Genomic DNA, 19,794 nt, shown 5'->3' on the forward strand with positions numbered 1-19,794 from the left:
CAGGAACATCAGCCAGGGTTGTCAGAGACTGTCACCAGATCAGAATGGAGGATGGAGAAGTCCATCTGTGTTCATTCTCATGTCATTGCGCCAACATGTCAGTGCACTGAGGTCAGCATTGGTAGGATGGCAACTGCCATGGAGATCTTGGTTCAGAGCATTGTGCCTGATGTGCTCCAGGACCTGCAGTCCATCGGTCTAGGCATATGTGGGATCCATCAATGGCTAAGCGAGAGGGGGACGAGCAAACCTTCCTCACTCTGGATGTCTCTTGTCCTGTAGGCGTCAGGCTGGGGCTCCCGGGCAGCCAAAGGGTGGAGGAGCACCAACCGGACACACCGGGGCCATCCATCCAGGTGACTCCAAGAGTGTCCAGCCGCCCTCAATCGCTTATGTCTGTGGCCCCAGCTCCACAGGCCAGGGAGGGTGCACCTACCGTACAGCAGGAGGCTCAAATCAGGCCTCCAGGCCTTGGCCCTCCAGAGGACGCCCATCAATGTCATCACATAAAACAGGGCGTAGCAGTTAACAGGCTGCTTCCATCTCTTCTGTGGATGTGGGGGATGCACCAGATGTTGTGGTAGGATAAGAAAAATGAAGAAATACTAAGAGCACAAAGGTGGCACTGATGTTCACAATCTGTGTATAATTTGCATATATATAAATAGAATTTGTTACTGTCAACCTCTGATCTGATGTATGCCTCTCCAGTCTGATGATCTGCTCTGTGGTCAGTCAAGTGTAACAGATGCCTTCCCTCCTCACAGATGTCCCATTGTATGCCTACGTTTATGGTGTCTTGCACCTTCTCATTATAGTGCTTGACTGTTCTCTGCTCAGTAGCGACATGAGTGAAGCCTCTGGTTCTAAGAGCTTTGTGATTGGGCTATGCATCTCTGAGACTTGCTCTGAAGGTTCATGTAATGTTGCCTCATGAGTTTAGAAGCTGCAGGATGGTTCAATGTCCTGCTGCTTCTGCACTGAGCAGTGCTCAATGTGGATCTTAGAGGATTGAATGGTGATGTGCATTGCACTCATTCACAGTCAGTGCATCCTTCATTGGACTCCATGTGATACTTGTCAGCCTTGAGTGTGGTGTACATAACCCCCAAAACTCTGGGCTCTCATGCACTCCTGGTGCCCTGCAGCATTATCTCATGTCTGCATGTGCATTTAAAGATCACCCCACTTTTCCACCTGCATGACACAGGGTTATGGACCTCGCTGACACACGTTAAGCCTTGCAATTCCTGTTAGAGGGCTGAAACTATGAGAGATGGGGGTGGTGTGTAAAGGCCACAGATTCTAGACTTTGACATGGGAGGATGTTGTGCTGGGCCAAAAGATCTCTTGACATTAATCCTATGCCAGCTCTCTGTTGGTCAGTCAACATAGTTATGTGCTCATTACAATGGCATCAGTGTGTCAGTCTTCCATGTGTACATATCAGACTGGTGGAATGAAAATGTGGATGCCTTAAATGGGATCAGAGTGAAGCTCCAGTGCATTTAATATTGTGCTCTTTGTTATTAAAGATTAGGGTGTTCAATGTCTAAATGGGGTGTCAGCATTTTCGGGCCCACAGATGCCAAGGCTAGGCTTTATGGGAACTTGGTAGACTCCAAATAGAAGCATGGTCATGAGTGCATGACAGAGGTTACACTATGATGCTGCTGAAGCTTTCACAGTCCGCTGAAAGGTCAGCTGACATGTAGGCTCGTATTCATGACTGAGAATTACAGGAATCTGCATCCTGAAAATTGATCTCATGCTGTGGACTCAGTATGATGATGAAGCCTGAACACTTGTCTTGCATGACCAATTGCCTGTGCAGAGATACCGGAATGCAGATTCAGATTAGACCTCAGACATCAAGGCGTGCACCTCTGAATGATGATTGTCCTCCTTGAAGCACCTTGCAACACTGCAGGAATACTGTCACAAGTGTACTGAGGATTACAGTGCTGCTCCCATCTCTTGAAGGCTGCCAAAGACATCTGAATGTTGGTGAGATGCTTCAAAAGGCTACACCATGTCTTCTGTGCTCACAAATTGCGCTGTTGGAGTTACTATCCCATAACAGAAAGATCACATGCTTCAGAGGCTGCCTTGCCTTCCAAGGATGAGAACATTGTGCTGCAAGAATGTAACTACTCATACAGATACTGTTATGCTTCATTGAGCTGATGAGGTGCTCAACGAGGGTGTTAAGGTGGACCCAGCATGGATGGTGAAAGAGGTGCATATGAGCTAGTCATCGTCAACCTCCTTGAACCCGGTGGCTATACACATCTCACTTGCATGCCTGCCTCCTCCGGCCTGTGCTATGGCCTCTTCCTCTGGAGCCTCAGGTTCCTTGTCCTCATCGAGCTCAGTCCTCTCAATGTCCTCAATGGAGGAAAGGTGTAGTTGGTCCATCTCTCATTAAGCCAAGTTATCCCCCCTTTGGAGCACTAGGTTGTGTAGAGAGCAGCAAGCCATGATGATGCAGGAGACCCTACAGTGAGTATATGGAGAGTGTCGCCTGACTTGTCAGACATCCAAAAGACATCTTCAGTATGTCAAAGGTCTGCTCAATCATTGAAGGGCTTTGTGGCCGCTGAACTTGTGTCATCGGCCATGTCTTTGTGGTTAGCCTATGTCACTGAGGAGCCAGCTCTGGATTTGCTGAGGGCCCTCGAAAATCTGTGGCACCTGTAAGAATGTAAAAGTAAAAAATGAAGGAGTTGTGGGAACTTCCAGGGTATCTTGCACATACCTGCATAATCTACTTATGGTGGTTGCAGACCAGTTGCACATTGAGGGAGTGTAACCCTTTCCTGTTGATGAATTGTAGTGGCTGTTCCCAGGGAGCTCTTAAAGCCACATGTGTGCAGGTGATGGCACCCTGCATCTGTGGGAATCTGGAGATCGTTGCAATCCAACTGCTTTGGCAGCCTGGCTGGATTCATCCAGGGAGAACTGGACATAATTGTGTGCCTTGCTCAATTGGTTGTCAGTAATCTCTCAGATGCATTTATGAGAAGATGCTTGATATAATCCATAGGGGTCTCCAGTGGAACCCTGGAATGAACCACTCGGAAAACAGTTCAGAACAGTGGTCACTTTGAGAGCCACTGGCAGTGGATGGCCTCCGAGCTCCTGTGACATTAACTCCTCTCAGAGAATGTGGCAGAAGTGAGCCACCACCTCCATTGACAAGTGAAGGTGTCTATGGCATTGCCTCTTGCTCATTTGTAGGTATGCGAAGCATCTTCAGTACACTCCTGGTCGTGCCAAATGCCTCTGTTGACTGGGTCTCTCAGCCTCAGCTTCTGGGCCTTGAGTTTGCCCCACTGGCACTTGTTCACCAGGACGAGTCTCTTCAGCCTAGCCTGATGGCAATAAGCCTTTCATATCCTCCTCCTCAATTCCCTGATTTCCAGGATGATCACCATGTTGTTTGCTGCATCCATTATGCACTCATGCTCATCTCTGCAGAAACATTGGACAGATACATGAATGCACATTGGGTTGCAATGGTCACCTTCCAGCCATAAGCTAGGGAGTAATTGTGAAGCCCATGTGTTGCATTCATTCCAGCCATTCCATACCCACATCATCCCTATGCCATTATGGGCACATCTTAGACGTCCACCAGTGTTGGAGGGGAAGGGAGAGGAAGCTTGCCTCTGTTACAGAAGATATTTTTTTCCTGATGGCTCTATTGGTCTCATTTAAGGCTTATCAGAAATTCCAGGTTTCTTTTGAGTTTTCAGGCTAGGTCAGGATGCAGAGCAGATGGTGAAGACAAGTAGAGATAATGCACAATAGTCACAGTCACAAAAGATGGCCTTGTAACTTTGGTTAGATCCATTTTAGCACTGTGGTAAAAGCAGGAAATGTCTTGGAGAGAATCAGACATAGAGTTGTGAGAAAAAAAGGCTCAGATTTAAGAGGTGACAAATTTTGATTTATTGTGTTAACTTTTCCCCATCAACAACACTACATACACAATGAAACATCTATTTTCCACCATAATGTATTTAACTAGCCCTGTCTGTGGAATGAGGCGGGTAGCTTAGATGGTTAGAGTGTGGATCAGATTAACACCCACAGTACGGGGTTCAATCACTGCTCTGTTTGCACTCGGGGCCTGCCCATTCACCCTATCCACACTAGGTTTGGCAAATAATCACCAAGGGCCTGCCTTTGGGCAGAGAATAAAAGAAGATCTCAGTGGATAATGCAATTGACAGATAATTGAGTTCATCCCCTATTTATGTTTTGCACAGCCTTAAGACATGTCAAGTGATGAATCTTGCCAGAAATTCACCTCCACATATTCTAACATAATAACAACATTAAAAATGCTTATTTTACTTTATTGACTTGCCTATCAAGTTGTTTTTTGTATGTTTGAGTACCATTATTAATCTGCTTACATAAATTAGAAATTTATTTCCTGAATTAGAAACATAAGCTTGGAGTTGATATTTTGGTCAGGAGCTATTGCTGTTAGTTTCTGAGAGTTGACACAGACTGGCTATTTAAAGAATTTCCTATCATGCGTGGGAGGATTCTATCGGGCGGGATGTTTAGGAACGGACGCATGGAGGCGCGCCTCCGATTGGGCTGATATTTTTCGTGGGCGGGCCAATTAAGACCTGCACAGCGTGACATCAGCAAGGAAGCGCTATGCACTCCCTGTGTGGGTGGTGGGGGGTTCCCTGAGCTGACAGTGCGCTCTTTGCACGCATGCATGTGAAAGAGTGCACTCATCTCCCTGAGGCTAAGTGCTGCCTCAGGGAGATCGGATCCTATCTGGAAAAATTTTAAAAACACGAGATAAATTTCCCTGACATGTCCCCTCATGTGACACTGTAACATGAGTTGGGACATGTCCATCACTTTCATTGACACTTTTATTAAAAATTTTAAAACCTACATGAAACCTCATCCTGCCCGTGGATGAGGTTTCATGCTTTTTCTTAAGCCCGCCAGGGTTCCTGGCCTGTCCGCCAGTTTGGACAGGCAGGTCCATTAATTACTTTAACTACTTTGTCAATGGCCTCAATTGGCCATTGACAGGTCGGCAGGTGCATAGCTGATTCGGCTGCGCCCCCGCTGACCTGAAAATTGAAATGAGGCGGGGTGACGTCGGGAGTTCCGCCCAACATCATCCCGTGTCATTTTAAGCATCGGCGAGCGGGCTCCACCCCCCACTTGCCAACCGGGAAATCTTGGCCTATCAGTATGAGTGCCAGGTATAGCTCCTCCTGGTTTAAATGCAATTTTAGGTTCTTTTGCTATTTTCCAAATTATTTTTGAGCACATTGTAGAATGGATGTTTCAGGTAAAGTTTCATGTTATCAACATGAAACTCACAGAACAGTATGGGGAAGATTTTTGTCATCACTGCTTGAGTATTTATATGGTGGAGCAGTTTGCCCATGTTTTATAAGTACATCCCAATCTACATTTCATTAAAATCAAACAGTGTGGATTGCCAGACAGTTTAGATGAAAGTTACTCACATAACTCAGAGGCAGCTATGAAGAAAGACAACAGACAGAGAAAACACAGGATGGAATCATCCCAGATTTACACTAAGTGCAGCAGGCGGGTAAAATGTTGTTTTACCCACCAGATGCAATGGCGGATTTTCACATTGTATCATCCCAAACCTGCCGCATTAATTATGCATTCCCGGGAAACATGCCATTTCCAGGCTGGCGGGCTTTCATTTGCCCACCATGTCATCACCTCCCCACTTCAGCATGCCGGGCGACAGCTGCACACACACCTCTCAGTGCTTCCAACCCACGACTGTTTCAAAGAAGACAGGTTGGCCCTGAAATGCAAAAAGACTGCAGCCCCCAGGTTCAATGACGCGTCCTCTTTTGCAGGGCATTGGCACTGACCATGGCTGCCACCATCTCCCAAGCTGGATTGGTGAAGCTGCTGCCTGTCCTGTGGCCAGAGCGGAGGTAGAGGGCATCACAGTGAGCCTTCACTGTGCCCAAAAGGCACAGGAGGGACGCGTCATTGAATCTGGGGGCTGCAGTGTTTTTGCCTTTCAGGGCCATCCTGTCTTCTTTGACTTTACGACTTATTAACTCTTTAACTGCATGTCCCCCCCCCCCCCCCCCCACCCCCCCAACTATTCAAACTGACTGCAATGGATACAACAATGTCTGTTTCATTCATAAAATAACTTAATGCTTGGTTGGGGAAGACTTAAAACATTTTTAAAAAATTAGATTTTGGATTTGTTGTCCCTTAACTGCTGATGCTCACTTTCCAGCTGCCAGAGTAGATGTGGTCTCCCTCATCGCTTTCTCTGTATTATCCTTATCATTTCAAGTAGTCAAGGTGCATAAAAAACACCAATTTTAACGCAAAACATTTAGAACACTTTAATCTCTTTCCGTTACATTTTTTGAGCATGCATCTCCCACTCTTCATTTCAAGTCTGATAAGTGCCTGAAATTTACTGTTAAATTATTTATTTGGGAATGTGTTAATATTCCTTGGACTGATCACAAAACAGAAATACCTCTTGAGGTTTGAAAAACAGACAACTGATCAAGGTCAGGACAGCCTGTTTCACTATCAACACTACAACTACCACTCCGATGGGCAGCTAATAGCAGGAGGTGAGCAGCCAGTCTCTTTAGTTAGGTACCTCCTTTTATGGCTGGGCTCAGGATTAGTGAAGCTTTAAATTGTGAATTGAAAGACAAGGCAACACTGGGATTTGAATCCAGAGCATCTAACCAGGAGGCAGATACTCTTGATTCATTTGTCTGTCGCAAATATTTGTATTTTTGCATGGTGCCACATTTTATAATAGAAAAATACCTAAACTGTCTTTAACATATGATAAGATCAGAACTTAAATTCAGGTAATGAAGGCTGATTTGATCTCACTCTTCCTGAAAATTAACCCTACAGTTTTTCCATTGCAATAAGTACTTAAATGAGTTGTACCCTGGCCTCAGCCAATGTTCCAGGCAACCTGTTTCAATGCTTAACCCTCTGCCTAAAAAGATATTTGTTGACATTTGTCCTAGCCTTTTCCCTTCACAACTCTAAACTCAAATCCCTTTGTCCCTCTGTACAGACATTTACTTTATCTGTTCTGTTACATATTGCGTTCATCTACAGAGTTCCCTCTGACCCAACTCTTCAGGAGGCTTAAGAACCTTAGCTTATTACTGTATCTTGTATGTCATCCCTTTGACATTGAGAACCAGCCCTGCAGTCTCTATTGCACTGTCTCCAGATTGCTTTATTGTATCTCATGCTGTTGTTAATAGTGTACTCAGCTCCTTCCTGTGCTATAGTCATATGCAAGATTCTGAATGGATTTGCTTGGCAATGTCCCTTACTAGCACTTCTCTGACTGCATTTCTGGGGTTTCTGTGTCTCTTTCTGCCAAAGATATGGTGGCGAGCAGGAAATTCAATGTCATTAGCATCCACACGTGTCTTAACTAAATGGCCACCCATGATGTTTGTTACTACACTGTTAATAAGATAAAATTTTAAAGGAAATGAAGGATTTTCTGAAAGGCCACCTTCGATATGTGAGGTGGAATGGGGATGGAGTGAATTTCTGTGAAGGGCTTCCTACTCATTTTCTGTAATTTTGGTGGAAGATCCATGGATATCCTGCAAAAACAATGTTTTTACACTTTTTTCCTTGACATTCTGTCCTTCCACCAGTTAAGGCAAACACGGAGACAACCCCATCGGAAATTCATCCTGTGACATCATTACATTCTGTATATTCTGTAATGAAAAAAAAACATGTATTGTCATTGGTCAAAGGGCAAAATCTAAAATTCTGACATTGGGGGTGAATTTCCTTGGGGGTTTTCTTGCTTGCCATTTTTCTGAGATTTTCATGGCTCTTCAACTGAAGTTAGGATGGATGAGTAGAAGAGCCATCATGGACATTTACCTCCATTGTGTAGGTAATTCTTTTATTTTCTGCTACACTGACTTGCTGGCTTTGCTTATGTTCATTAACACCCCTCTTTCCTCTCTCACTTTCTTCCAGTCGCTGTGAGCGCTTGCCTTGCAATGAGAATAAGGAGTGCCAAAGCCTGCCTTTAAGAATAACCTACTATTACCTCACTTTCCCCACCAACATCCAAGTGCCCACCAATGTCTTCCGTTTCGGGCCCTCTCAGGCTGTTCCTGGAGATAGCATTCTCCTTTCCATCACCCATGGCAATGAGGACGACTACTTTAACACACAAGAACTGAATAATCACGGCGGAATTGTGTTTGTGCAGCGGCAAATCACAGAAACCAGGGATTTTCTTCTTACCGTTGAAATGAAGCTCTTGCGTCATGGAATCACCAACATATTTATAGCAAAGATCTACATTGTTGTCACTGCTGAGGTTTGATGACTGTTACTTGGTGAATAGTCAAAGTAGTAATTACAATTATTACCCCAATTGGCCCTATGATATGCTGACTGGCGAAAAATAAATCAGGTCTTACTTATATTTTCTGCGCATGTCTAAGTAGTTCAGTGCATAGTTTTCTACTTTTTTGTTTTTCAGTTTTGAAGGCCACAAAGTTGAACTTTCATAATGCATTGCCCTCTCCCCCTTTATAGTTCATGCTCAGTGGCTTTAATGATGGATCTCACTGCATGACTTCTATCTCTTTGTATACAAAAGGAGGTGTAAAATTAAGAAAAGTGTGAGTCATGGACATTACTCTATGCGATAACCAACTTGCGGCATTGTCACTTGTAAATTATAAAGTAAACCGTTGGAGTAAACCATTGCACCAATTATTGTCTTTAGGGTTTTTATTAAATCATCATTACACGAGTGAAATGTAAATACCAAAACCAATTTTGCTTTTTTCCCGATTTAAAAGAAAAATATTTTTACCTCTTGGAGGAAGTTAACAGTGATACTTAGATTTTTGAGAAATAGCGATATCATCAGAAAAGTTATTTTGACATTGTAGGGATGATTTTTTTCCCTTACTTTTCTAACATATTCAAACTTGTGTGTTGAAGTGATCAATTTGGGAATCCTATTCAATATGTTTGGAGCAACAAATTGCTCCTCTGCACCGATTAAAAACTTTGGAGGCTGACTCTCAGTGAGGGATTCTCCTGCACTTCTATAACATTGGTGGAAAAAAGAACCTTAGAAATGCTGAGAAAATGGTATAAATGCAATTATTGCTACTTTTCCAAGTTTTCTGCAGCTTTTCTGTTGAAGGTATGATGGACAAGCAGAACTTCTGCAGAAATTCACTCCCCTTAGTTTGTGTGCAGGAATAGATTATTGTTGTGTGCTCTAAAGTTGTTTGCCATATATCATTTTAAAGGAGATACACAAGCGGTTTTTTTGTTATTATGCATTTTCACATGCCTAAGTACTTGCTCTTCACTTATTATGACACGACAGCTGAATAACTAATCACAACTTAGTCTAAATTATGCTAACAAGCAGAATACTCCAAATAACTCCATAATGTTGTGAATTGTCATAGAACTGCTGTTAAAATCAGTGATATTATGCCAGTCTTTTTAAGTGTTTCAATTGACTCACTCTTATTTCATGTACTATCATTTCTAAAATTCTAATGAGCTGTTACTGGAATTTATGTACTGAATGATCTGTCATTTTGCTAAGTAAGCATTTCCATATTAGTCAGTTGATAAAATTCATAGTGTTCTGTTTTGAAAGGTGGGATGCTTTTTAGTAAAACAGATCCTGCAAAAAAGTATGAATTACTTCAGACAGAATAACAACAAATGTTCAGTTTTCTTAACTGTCCTCAGTTTTTAATTGCACAAGGCACTGAATATATAAATGCCATCTTGCAGTAATTTGTAACAACAGCTGGATGATGATATTGTCTGATAAGATGTCAATATGAAATGAGGCTGGACACAGTTAACCAAAATAGTCAATCTATTGACGTAATTAACAAGCATCCTCCTATTTGCAGCTTATGGATGTCAACAGTTTTGTGAATCATTTGACACCACTCTGCTAGGACTGATGTCACATTTTTCTACCACTCCAGTTGATGTGCATTTGACTCTAAGATTCACCTCATGGAAGCTCCTTTCACAGGCTAATTCCAATACCAAGTATAGTTAATTACTAATTAATACCAATTAACCAAGGACAGTTGACACTATTAACATTAAATTTAGCAGTGGAGGTTATTTTTAAACTGTATAATTCATGTACTTCCCTCTTATTGCAGATTGTTAAATAAAACATATTTCATTTCTTCCAGACATAGGATTTTTATCGTCTTTACTTGTGTCCATCCAAATAGGTTAATAAAAAAAAATTAAGTTTCTCACAGGACCCTTATGCAATGTTGCTTGCTTCAGTTTGTTCTAGTACACACTGTGGCCCTTTACTCTTTGTATCCTGGTGTCCAAGATGCTGGCACAATAGCCTACCTAATTTCAAGCCCATTAACTTTGCAATTAATTAACAGTTGACTTATCATCCAGATACAGTCAGACTATGTCGGCCTTCAAGAACATGTGCCAGTATTATGGGTGGGAAGTGGGATAGGTATTGAATGAAGTATCCCAGAGATTGGTGTCGGCACCATCGCTGTTTCTAACTTACATTAATAATTTTGGCCAGAATATTGTGTCCTCTCTGGTGGCAAGCTTGAAGGTGGGAAGGGCATTTACTTAGACAGGATGGCTACGTACTGGAACCCCGCCGCCTTCCTGCCTATGCTAGAATTAAGTTCTGGACGGGAAGGCCCATGGTCAACCTTTCCAACCCGCCATCTATTGAGGCCCTTAATTGGCCAATTAATGATCATTTAAGGACCTCATCCCACTGCCGCCATGTGGCATACATGACAGGTAAAACTGGGCAGCCAGCTCGTCACCTCTGGGGAGGTGGGTGGATGGGGCTCTCAATCAAAAGTACTGAGTGCACATTGAGGAACTGGACCCCACTGAGAGTCACCCCCTGAGCTTGCTGCTGACCCCACTCCCTGCAATCCCCTTACACATGATGTCCACCTTGTGAAATCCCTTCCCCCCCCCCCACCCCATTGCTTACCTGTGGCCTGACTTCATCCGCAATCAGGAACAGCCTCCCTACCCCCTGATTAGCCACCAGCTCTCAGTAAGTGAGACATCTGCTCCCAGGGCCTTGATTCCAGGAGAAGGCCTGCCACTGGCTTCACCACTACTTGATTGGCATGTGGTTTAGCAGGCCTTCCTGAAAAGTACCTCTCCAACCAGCAGGTGAGACCCGCAACAGGATTCCACCCTTGGATTCCAAAGTTCAATGCAATTTTTTTTCCCTTTACCCTTTCATGGGATGTGGGCATCACATAGTCAGCCTAAGTGCCCTTGAACTGAATAGATTGCTTATGCCATTTCATACCATATTGCTATGGGCCTGGAGTCACATATACGCCAGACGAGGTAAGAATAGCAGGTTTGCTTCCCTAAAGGGGGTATTAGAGAACCAGATGGATTTTTTATAACAATCACTGATGGTTGATTATGGTCATCATTACTGATGACTAGTTTTATATTCTAGATTTCTTAACTGAATTTAAATTCCACCAGTTGCCATGGTGGGATTTGAATCCATGTCCCCAATGAAATAGAGTGGACCTGTGGATTATTAGTCCAGTGACATTACCACTAAGCCACCACATCCCCTTAGCTGCAGATATCAAACTAGGATGGGCATTGAAATCAGAAGATCAGAAATTACAGAGTGAGCCAGACTAAATATAACTCAGCAGAGTATGGCAGATGATTGTGAAATATTGCACAAATGGAAAACAAACAGATGACAGAACTACTCAATGAGTGGTGCTGAGATAGCTAAGGATGAGGTTGAAAAAAGACCTAGGTCTGAGCTGATTGTCCACTGCAGAAAAGCAATCAGCAAAGCCAATAGAATGTTCAATGTCCTCGACAAAACTGTGAAGTACAAGTCCGAGAAAGCCAATACTAAATTGTGTAATGTTTTAGCCAGATCATATATTGCATACTGCATTCAGCTCCAAATGCTAAGAATGAAAGCTTTCAGGTGCTGGAGGCATTGCAGAGAAAAGCTAAATGGTTGATCTCTAGAGTCATGATTTGAGCTATGAAGAAAAATCTTTGAGTTTTTTTTAGTTTGGAAAGGATGCATCTGAGAGATGATCTCACAGAGGTATAAAAGAATGTTGAGGGAGTGAAAGAAGTAATTCCAAAATTTGACTGGTAATTAAATTGTGAGAGAACGAAGAGGGGGGGTCTGATCCAAACTAGAAAAAGGTAAATTTAGGGCTATAAAGTATCAGGAAATTTACAGAGTGATCAAAACATGGAATAGACTCTTAGATAGATGAAAAGGCTGAAATAATTTAAGAAGCAATTGTTCACGACAATGAAGTGACATTGGGGGCTTTCTGGATGAATGAATTATCTTGTAACTTTGTGAACATAGAGGTGTTCTGCCCTTTTGATATTTTTGCACGTGAAAAATTGACCTAGCAACCTGTTCTTGGCATCTTAAAGGCTGAAAATATTGTGCATTGGAAGTAGATTAATTTGAGTGAACGTGTACAACAGAAGACCTTTGGCAAACCTGGCAAAAAAAACTGGTCACCTAGGTGTGGCAAAGGAAATGGTGGGATTTGTGCACCCTAGAGATGGAAAGGATAGATATTCGATGAGAGTTTTTCACCTGATTGAGGCCAAGAGAGAGGCAAAGAGGAAAAAGGATGTGGATTGTTACAAAGGTTTAAAGACAGAAATTCAAAGAAAGCTGCAAGCAGATAAAGAGAATTGGCTAAATGATATGTGTGATGAATTAGAAGCAAAGAATCAGAGAGGCAATATACGGAAACTTTTCCAAACAGCTCAATCAATTACACTAAAGTTTCAATCTTGCCTACATTGCATTGTCAGCTTCTGGCAAGAATGAAACTGAAGTGAAGAAAATTGCTGCACGATGGCCTGAATACTGTGGGTAGCTTTACAAGGATGACATGAGTCAGAATTTAAAGGCCAAGTTGAACATGAACCTCCTCCACTTAGAGCTGAGGTACAGCAAACCATTCATCAAATGGCCAGCCGTAAGCACAGGGGCTCGAATGATATACTGGCTGAATTACTTAAATTGGGAGGAAAATCAGTAGTGGACAGCATGTATTGAATATGTGTGGCACTGTGGGAGACCTGTGATTGGCCAAAGGGACTGCACTGATTCTACCTTTAGCCCTCTTCTGAAGAAAGGTGACCTGTGACAGTGCACAAATTATAGAACAATAGCTTTGATCTCCACGCTACTAAAATCTTGCTCAGGATCATCCTGGAATTGATCCAGAAAAAAACAGAGGATGGAATAATCCCAGATTTGCACTTAGTGCAGTAGTGGATGGGAAAACAGACATTTTACCCATTGGCCTCATTGGTGGCTTTTCATGCCATATCATCCCAATCCCACCTCATTAATAATTAATTCCCGGAAACATGCCAGGTAGCTGGCAGGGCCTCTGATTGGCCTGCCCCGTCTTCACATCAGGCCTTCAGTAAACCGAACCCTGTATTTAAAGGCCGCCTCTGCACAGAGCTGGCGCTCATCAAGGGATAAGAAGCTGTTGCAAATTGATGGCTGCCAAAGGGAGGAAACATGCTGCCTCCAGATTTAGCGACGTCTCCCTCGAGCGCCCATTGGATGCATTGGAGGCTCGCCGCAAAGTCCTCTGTCCCATTCTGGCCGAAGGCCAACAAGCAAAGACACCAATCCTGCATGGGAGGCGGTGGCATCGGTGGTCAACACCAATTCCCTACAAAAGAGGACAGTCACCCAGTGCCGAAAGAGGATGAATGGTCTCATCTGTTCCGCCAGGGTAAGTCACTCTTCTCATCACTCTCAATAAGCATAGTCACAAACCCATCAAACATCCACAGGGATTTGATTCCTCAAGGGACAACACCACTAACTCTCACACATTCACACACACACACACACCTTCACATCTCTATCAGGCTCATATCCTCTGCTCTGCTCACTACACAAACATTCCATGCAGTGCCATGTGTCCTGCTCACACTCCCATCTGCTTTCAGGCAGGAGAAGCCTGCTCACATCAGCAGGGAGAGGTCCCAGACTGGGGGTGAACTGGCCCACATTAGACCCCACACTCACTTTGAGGAGCATGCTATCACGCTGACTGGTGAGGACCTGGACCATGCCTGCAGTAATGGTGAGGTCGACAGCAAACACCACGTGAGGATCCTGCACCACATCATCCCTCTCCCAATGCAACTGTGAGTGCTCTCTCTCCTGCTTTTGACTCTGCTGCCCTGCACTAATTATCTCTACTTTGGTTCACAGGGAGCTCCGCCAAGTGACCGACACCCTCAACCAGCCAGTCCTTCAACTCCATCCAGGTCCTCACCTCCAGCCAAGAGGACACCTCCTCCATTGAAAAGCTGGAAAAAAGGAGCCTGGAAGACCCATCACAGCGCTTACCCACACCCTGCAACAGTGCAGAGACACACACCTCGGTGGGACCTAGATCTAGGGCAGGCTTGGGTTCACAATCTGGCGGTCACCACATGGATATATGTCCGCAGCAGGAGGAGGCAGGTTAAGTCAAGCTCCCTGGCACTCAGAGGACTGCTGGGGAAGAGGTATCTATGAGGTTCGAGTCGGATTACGAGCCTCCGGATTCGGCCTTCCAACTCATTGTAGAGAGTCAGCAGAAGGCAGGGAAACATCACGCAGAGCTGTTGGAAGCCCTCAACAGAGTGGCACACAAGTCAGAGGAGTGCATCCGCCTGCTTTCCAATGAAGTGGTGCCCACATGTGTGCGCATGGAGGTCTCCATGAGAAGAATGGTGGATGCCATGGACACGCAGAGATGCGCGCAGACCCACACTCCATCATGGTAGCCATGGGCGAGTCCCTGAAGTGGCAAAGCGAGAGGGAAATGGGGCACCTCCAGGTGTTCCTTCCCCTCAAGCAGTCAGGCCGGGGCCCTTGTGCACCCAAAGGGAGGAGGAATGGCAGCTGGACACCCCTGGGTCAGCCACTCAGGAATTTTAGAGGCTGTCTTCTCTCTCCAAATCCCTTTTGCTCGTGACCCCCTCAAGCTTCCCCTCTGTCACTGCAGAGGGAGCAGCTGGCCCACAGGAGGGCAGCCAAAGTGAGCCGGAGCCCCCAAGACTTCAGCTCTCCAGAGGACCCACACTGAAGTCATCAGAGGCAACAGGGCCAACCATTGCACAGTCTGTCTCCACCCCTGCTGTGGATGTCAGGGCAGCAAGTGGTAGGCCTAGAAAAGTGAAGAATTTCTGATCACAAATGGTTGCACAGGTGAACACATTTTGTCACTTTATAATCTGAAAATATATTCACTTTCACTGAGTAATGTGTAATGGCGTCTTTCAGCTTCATTTACAGGCTTCATGTTTCCTCCCCCTGATTCCTCCTCTGACTAGCACTTCAACTGCACACAGCCAACCTGCAAATGATTCTGGAGGGTGAAGCGTGTGTGTGGCAGGGCCTTTCAGAGCCTCGTGCAAGCACTCTCCCACACACACGGATCCTTCCTCCATCACACTCATCTCACTGTCCCGAGCATTTTCAATGCTCCCTGCTGGGATTCTTTTTCAGTTGTCCATCTGAGCTGCATCTCTGCCCACCACTGACCATACTCCCATGTAGCACCCGTGCCTGCATAACACGAGGCCCCTCTCACTTTAGATTTTAGGAGCATGGTTCTGGTGAAGTTTGTCTTTTGCTCCCCCATTCTTTCCCCTCCCTCAGTCACCCATGTCCTTTCCCCCATCACTGTTGACCATCCAGCATCACATTCCACCTCCCCACCGTCGCCTACTAGCGACAACCCTTTTTTTTCTGGGATGTCTAGGTGAATGTGCATGTTCACTAACTTCCCGAGAACTCCACCCCCATCCATGACCTCCTCCTTCCCACCCTCAGGGCCCGTGTCTGCCTTCAAGTACTGATCAGCCATCCTTGCCGTTCCTACTACCGCTTCGGTCACACCCTCACCCTCCCACCCTACTGGCTCACTCTGCCCTTTCTCATTCCCACCAAGCCCTCCTACCATGCCCACCCTCATTTCACTCCCCAGGAGGCAGTCAGCGACTGCACTGAACCCTCTCTTGCACATTGACCTAGCATGTCCCCCACTTACTCCTTCCTCCACCCCCTACTCCTCCCTCCACTCTTACACCTTCCTCCCCCTGGACTCCTTCCCCCCTCCAAACTCCTTCCTCCCCCCAGATTCCTACCTCCCCCCGAAGTCCTGCTCCCCTCAGAATTCCCTTCACCCAAAGTCCTTGCACCCCCTCTGAACTCCTTTCTCCCCCCCTGGACTCCTTCCCCTCTCCAAACTCCTTCCCCATTTTAAACTCCTTCCTACCCTGAGCCCCTCCCTCTGTACTCCCTCCTCCACCAGAAGTCCTTCCCCCATCTGAACTCTTTTCCCCTCCGAACTCCGTCACTTACACCTTCCTCCCCTTAATACCTACCTCCCGAGTTGTTACATTTTCCCCCATACTCCCTCCCCCCACAACCTCTGATCCCCCGATACCATTGTTCCCCCCTCCCAACTTCACCCTCCCGACACAGTCATTCCCCCCCTCCAAACCTCACCCATCCACCACCCCCCCCCCCCGCCCCCTCACCCCTCGCCCCTCCCCCCCTGCCTTGGTACACCTTCCTCTCCCACTCACAGCTGGACCTTCTTCTCCACTCCCTTGATGATCATCCATAGCAAACCATGGCCAAGCCACTGATGTGCCAAAACAGATCCTCAATGGTGACCTTCCACCTCTGTGAGCTGCTTCATGTTGGAGCCATGTCCATCAGTATCCACCCAGCATCTAATTCATGTGTTGCTCCAGGGTCTCGTTGCTGTCGGGTTCCAGCATCTTCTGTTTCTCAGATGTCCATGATGTGAGCAAGGCCCTGACATTAAGTCCCGACTTCTGCACATCACTCTTGTCAAGACGTGTTTTGCACCAGTGTGTTTTCCCACTGACGTGGGCGGTAAATTTGATGTGTGGGGATGATTCCGGCGAGCAGGGATTATAATGATATGCAGATGTATGAAAATGAATTTCCCTGCCATATTGTCCTCTCACACCTCCATGACACCCGGCACCAATGGGCATGGAAAATTCCACCCAGAGAGTGAGATTACTGATGAACAAGCTGATCTCGACATGGAAGAGGAACCAGAGATCAAGTCACTAATCTTAGAAACATAATACACAAAGTCCAAGAACATCAGCAGCCAATACATGTGCTTCATTGATTTAGATTAGGCATTCGATTCCATCTCACACGAGAAACTGGTTGACAATGTTAGACACGGGGCAGAATTTTCCCCGTTTTGGCGGGGACGGGGCCGTAAAATGCGGCGAGCCATTATAAACCCCGGGAACGTAAAATCCTGCTGCCGTAAAATTCTGCCCATGGGATACCAGCCACCTGCTAGCCAAACATTATCATAAGTAATGAGATAGGGTCAGAGATGCCAGCACCCTCTCAGATGGTTCATAGTCAAAAAGGGCATTAGACAGGGATAATCTCACAATATTTATTCAACACCCTGGCAGAAACAATTGTGAGAGAAACACTTGATGGATACAAAGGTGGGATACTGATTGGCAGGATGTAAGTTTCAAATCTTTGATATGCTGATGACATTCTGCTCATTAACTTAGTGGAGAAGTTACAGGACTTGACGGAGATCTTAATCAAGTTAACTGGAAATACAGCCTCCTGATCAATGTTGACATGACTAAGGTAATGAAGATAGGCAGAAAGACCTGCAAGATTCTGACTCACAGAGTTCAGGTTGAACAAGCTGATACCTTTCACTATCTTGGGTCACTCATTACTTAATATACAGAATCTACCAAAGAGATTCGGGCTAGTCTTAACAAGGGTCATGGCGTTGTGAACTCAAAAGAATATGGAGTAGCCTCAGCATTTTGATTACAATGAAAGCTCATCTTCCAAAAGCCCTTGTGTAGGCAGTGATAATGTATGGCTATGAAAGCTGGACCATTAAGAAGAGTGATGAGGCTCGAATAAGAGCATTTGAAATGAAAGGATTCAGACTGATATTCCATGTGCCAGGAATGGCCAAGCGGACAAACGAGGGAGTGTTCGAGAAAGCTGGTGTTAAGAGGAATTTGTATGATGCAACAGTATCAGGAAGTTCAAATATTTTGAAAACATGATGCAAACAGGAGGAGAATGTTTGGAAAAGGAGACAACACAAGGCAAAACACCTGGAAAACATGCACAAGGAAGACCCAAATGGCATGGATGGCCTCTCTATGGACAGGTAGTGCAGCCAACAGAGAATAGAAATCACTGGAGAGAGAGTGTTCATAGTACGACCAGCCCTCTAAACAAGGACAGATGAAAGACAAGATTATTTTTAAAAGGGAAAAAAACTGGAATCGAAGGAATTAATCCAAGTTAAAAAAACAAGTCAAGTTAAATAATACAAGTAGGAGAATGAAGAGGAAAGGAAATGAATATATTAAATTTGTATTTAAATTTATGTGTTAGATATTTGTTTTGTGCGTTTGAGTTAATATAATGAAATGACCTTTGCTTAGCTTTTTACTGCAATGTTAATACTTGGCTTGACATCAAATGCCAAAGGGCTAGTCAAGTCAAATTATATTAATATTGATTGTCTTCCATAAATCAAGCATATAGTACTATGTAATCAAAGGAGTTTTTGAAAAAATCATTACTTACTAATTAAAATTGTATTGCAGTGGATGGAGGCTCTAGTTGTCTGAATCACAGCAGATTCTTGAGTTCTGCCAGGGTCACTCAGTTCCTGACCTGATTACAACCTTAGTCAATCATTGACAAAGGGCTGAACTCAAAAGGTGAGGTGAGAGTGACTGCCCTTCACATCAAGGACACATTTGACCAAGTGTGGCTTTAAGGAGCCCTAGCAAAACTGTAGTCAATAGGAATCGGGGGAAAACTCCCACTGATAGGAGTCATACCTAGCACAAAGGAAGATGGGAGATTATTGGACGTCAGTTATCTCAGCTCCAGGACGTCACTGCAGGAGTTCCTCATCATAGTGTCCTAGGCCCAACCATCTTCAGCTGCTTCCTCCATCCTAAGGCCAAAATTGGGGAATTTCACCGATGATTGCACATTGTTCAGCACCATTCGCAACTCCTCAGATACTGAAGCAGTCAGTACCCATAAGCAGCAAGACTTGGACAACATTCAGGCTTGGGCTGCTAAGTGGCAAGTAACATTTGTACCACACAAGTGCCAGGCAATGACCATCTCCAACAATAGAGAATTCAACCATCTCCTCTTAACATTCAATGGCATTACAATCACAGAATCCCCCACTATCAACATTTTGGGGGTTACTATTGACCAGAAACTGAACTGGACCAGCCATATAAACACTGTGGGCAGAATTTTATGGCCCCATTGTGACAGGGGAGGGGCTGAAAAGTATATCGAGCCGTTCAAAACTCCATTGACTTCAGTGGGACAGGAAGATCCCACCAGCGGCAGGGGCCCGTGGCTACCAGAGCAGGTCAGAGGCTGGGAATTCTGCAGTGAGTAAGTCACCTCCTGACTCCCCACAGCCTGTCCAACATTCAAGAAACTCAACACCATCCAGGGCAAAACAGCCTGCTTGATTGCCACCCCATCCACTGCCTTCAATATCCACTCCCTTCATCATCAACAGTGGCAGCAGGGTGTACCATCTACAAGATGCACTGCATCAATCCACC

The 19,794-nt window shown here is 45.0% G+C and overlaps 1 protein-coding gene across 2 annotated transcripts in view; it reads left to right on the top strand.

Annotated features, from left to right (window-relative positions):
• The window catches only part of fbln1 (fibulin 1), a 289,537-nt gene that overhangs the window by 197,820 nt on the left and 71,923 nt on the right, over positions 1-19,794 (top strand). Inside the window, exon 15 of one of the 2 annotated variants that reach the window (XM_041215928.1) lies at positions 8,047-10,272. The exons of the other annotated variant lie outside the window; for it this stretch is intronic. Coding sequence (XP_041071862.1) covers positions 8,047-8,401 — 355 coding nt within the window. The 3' untranslated portion in view covers positions 8,402-10,272. Of the gene's footprint in view, positions 1-8,046; positions 10,273-19,794 lie in introns of those variants that run through there. 2 annotated transcript variants of the gene reach the window in all.

The sequence above is a fragment of the Carcharodon carcharias genome, chromosome 21 (assembly GCF_017639515.1).
Source record: "Carcharodon carcharias isolate sCarCar2 chromosome 21, sCarCar2.pri, whole genome shotgun sequence".
Lineage (NCBI taxonomy): Eukaryota > Metazoa > Chordata > Chondrichthyes > Lamniformes > Lamnidae > Carcharodon > Carcharodon carcharias.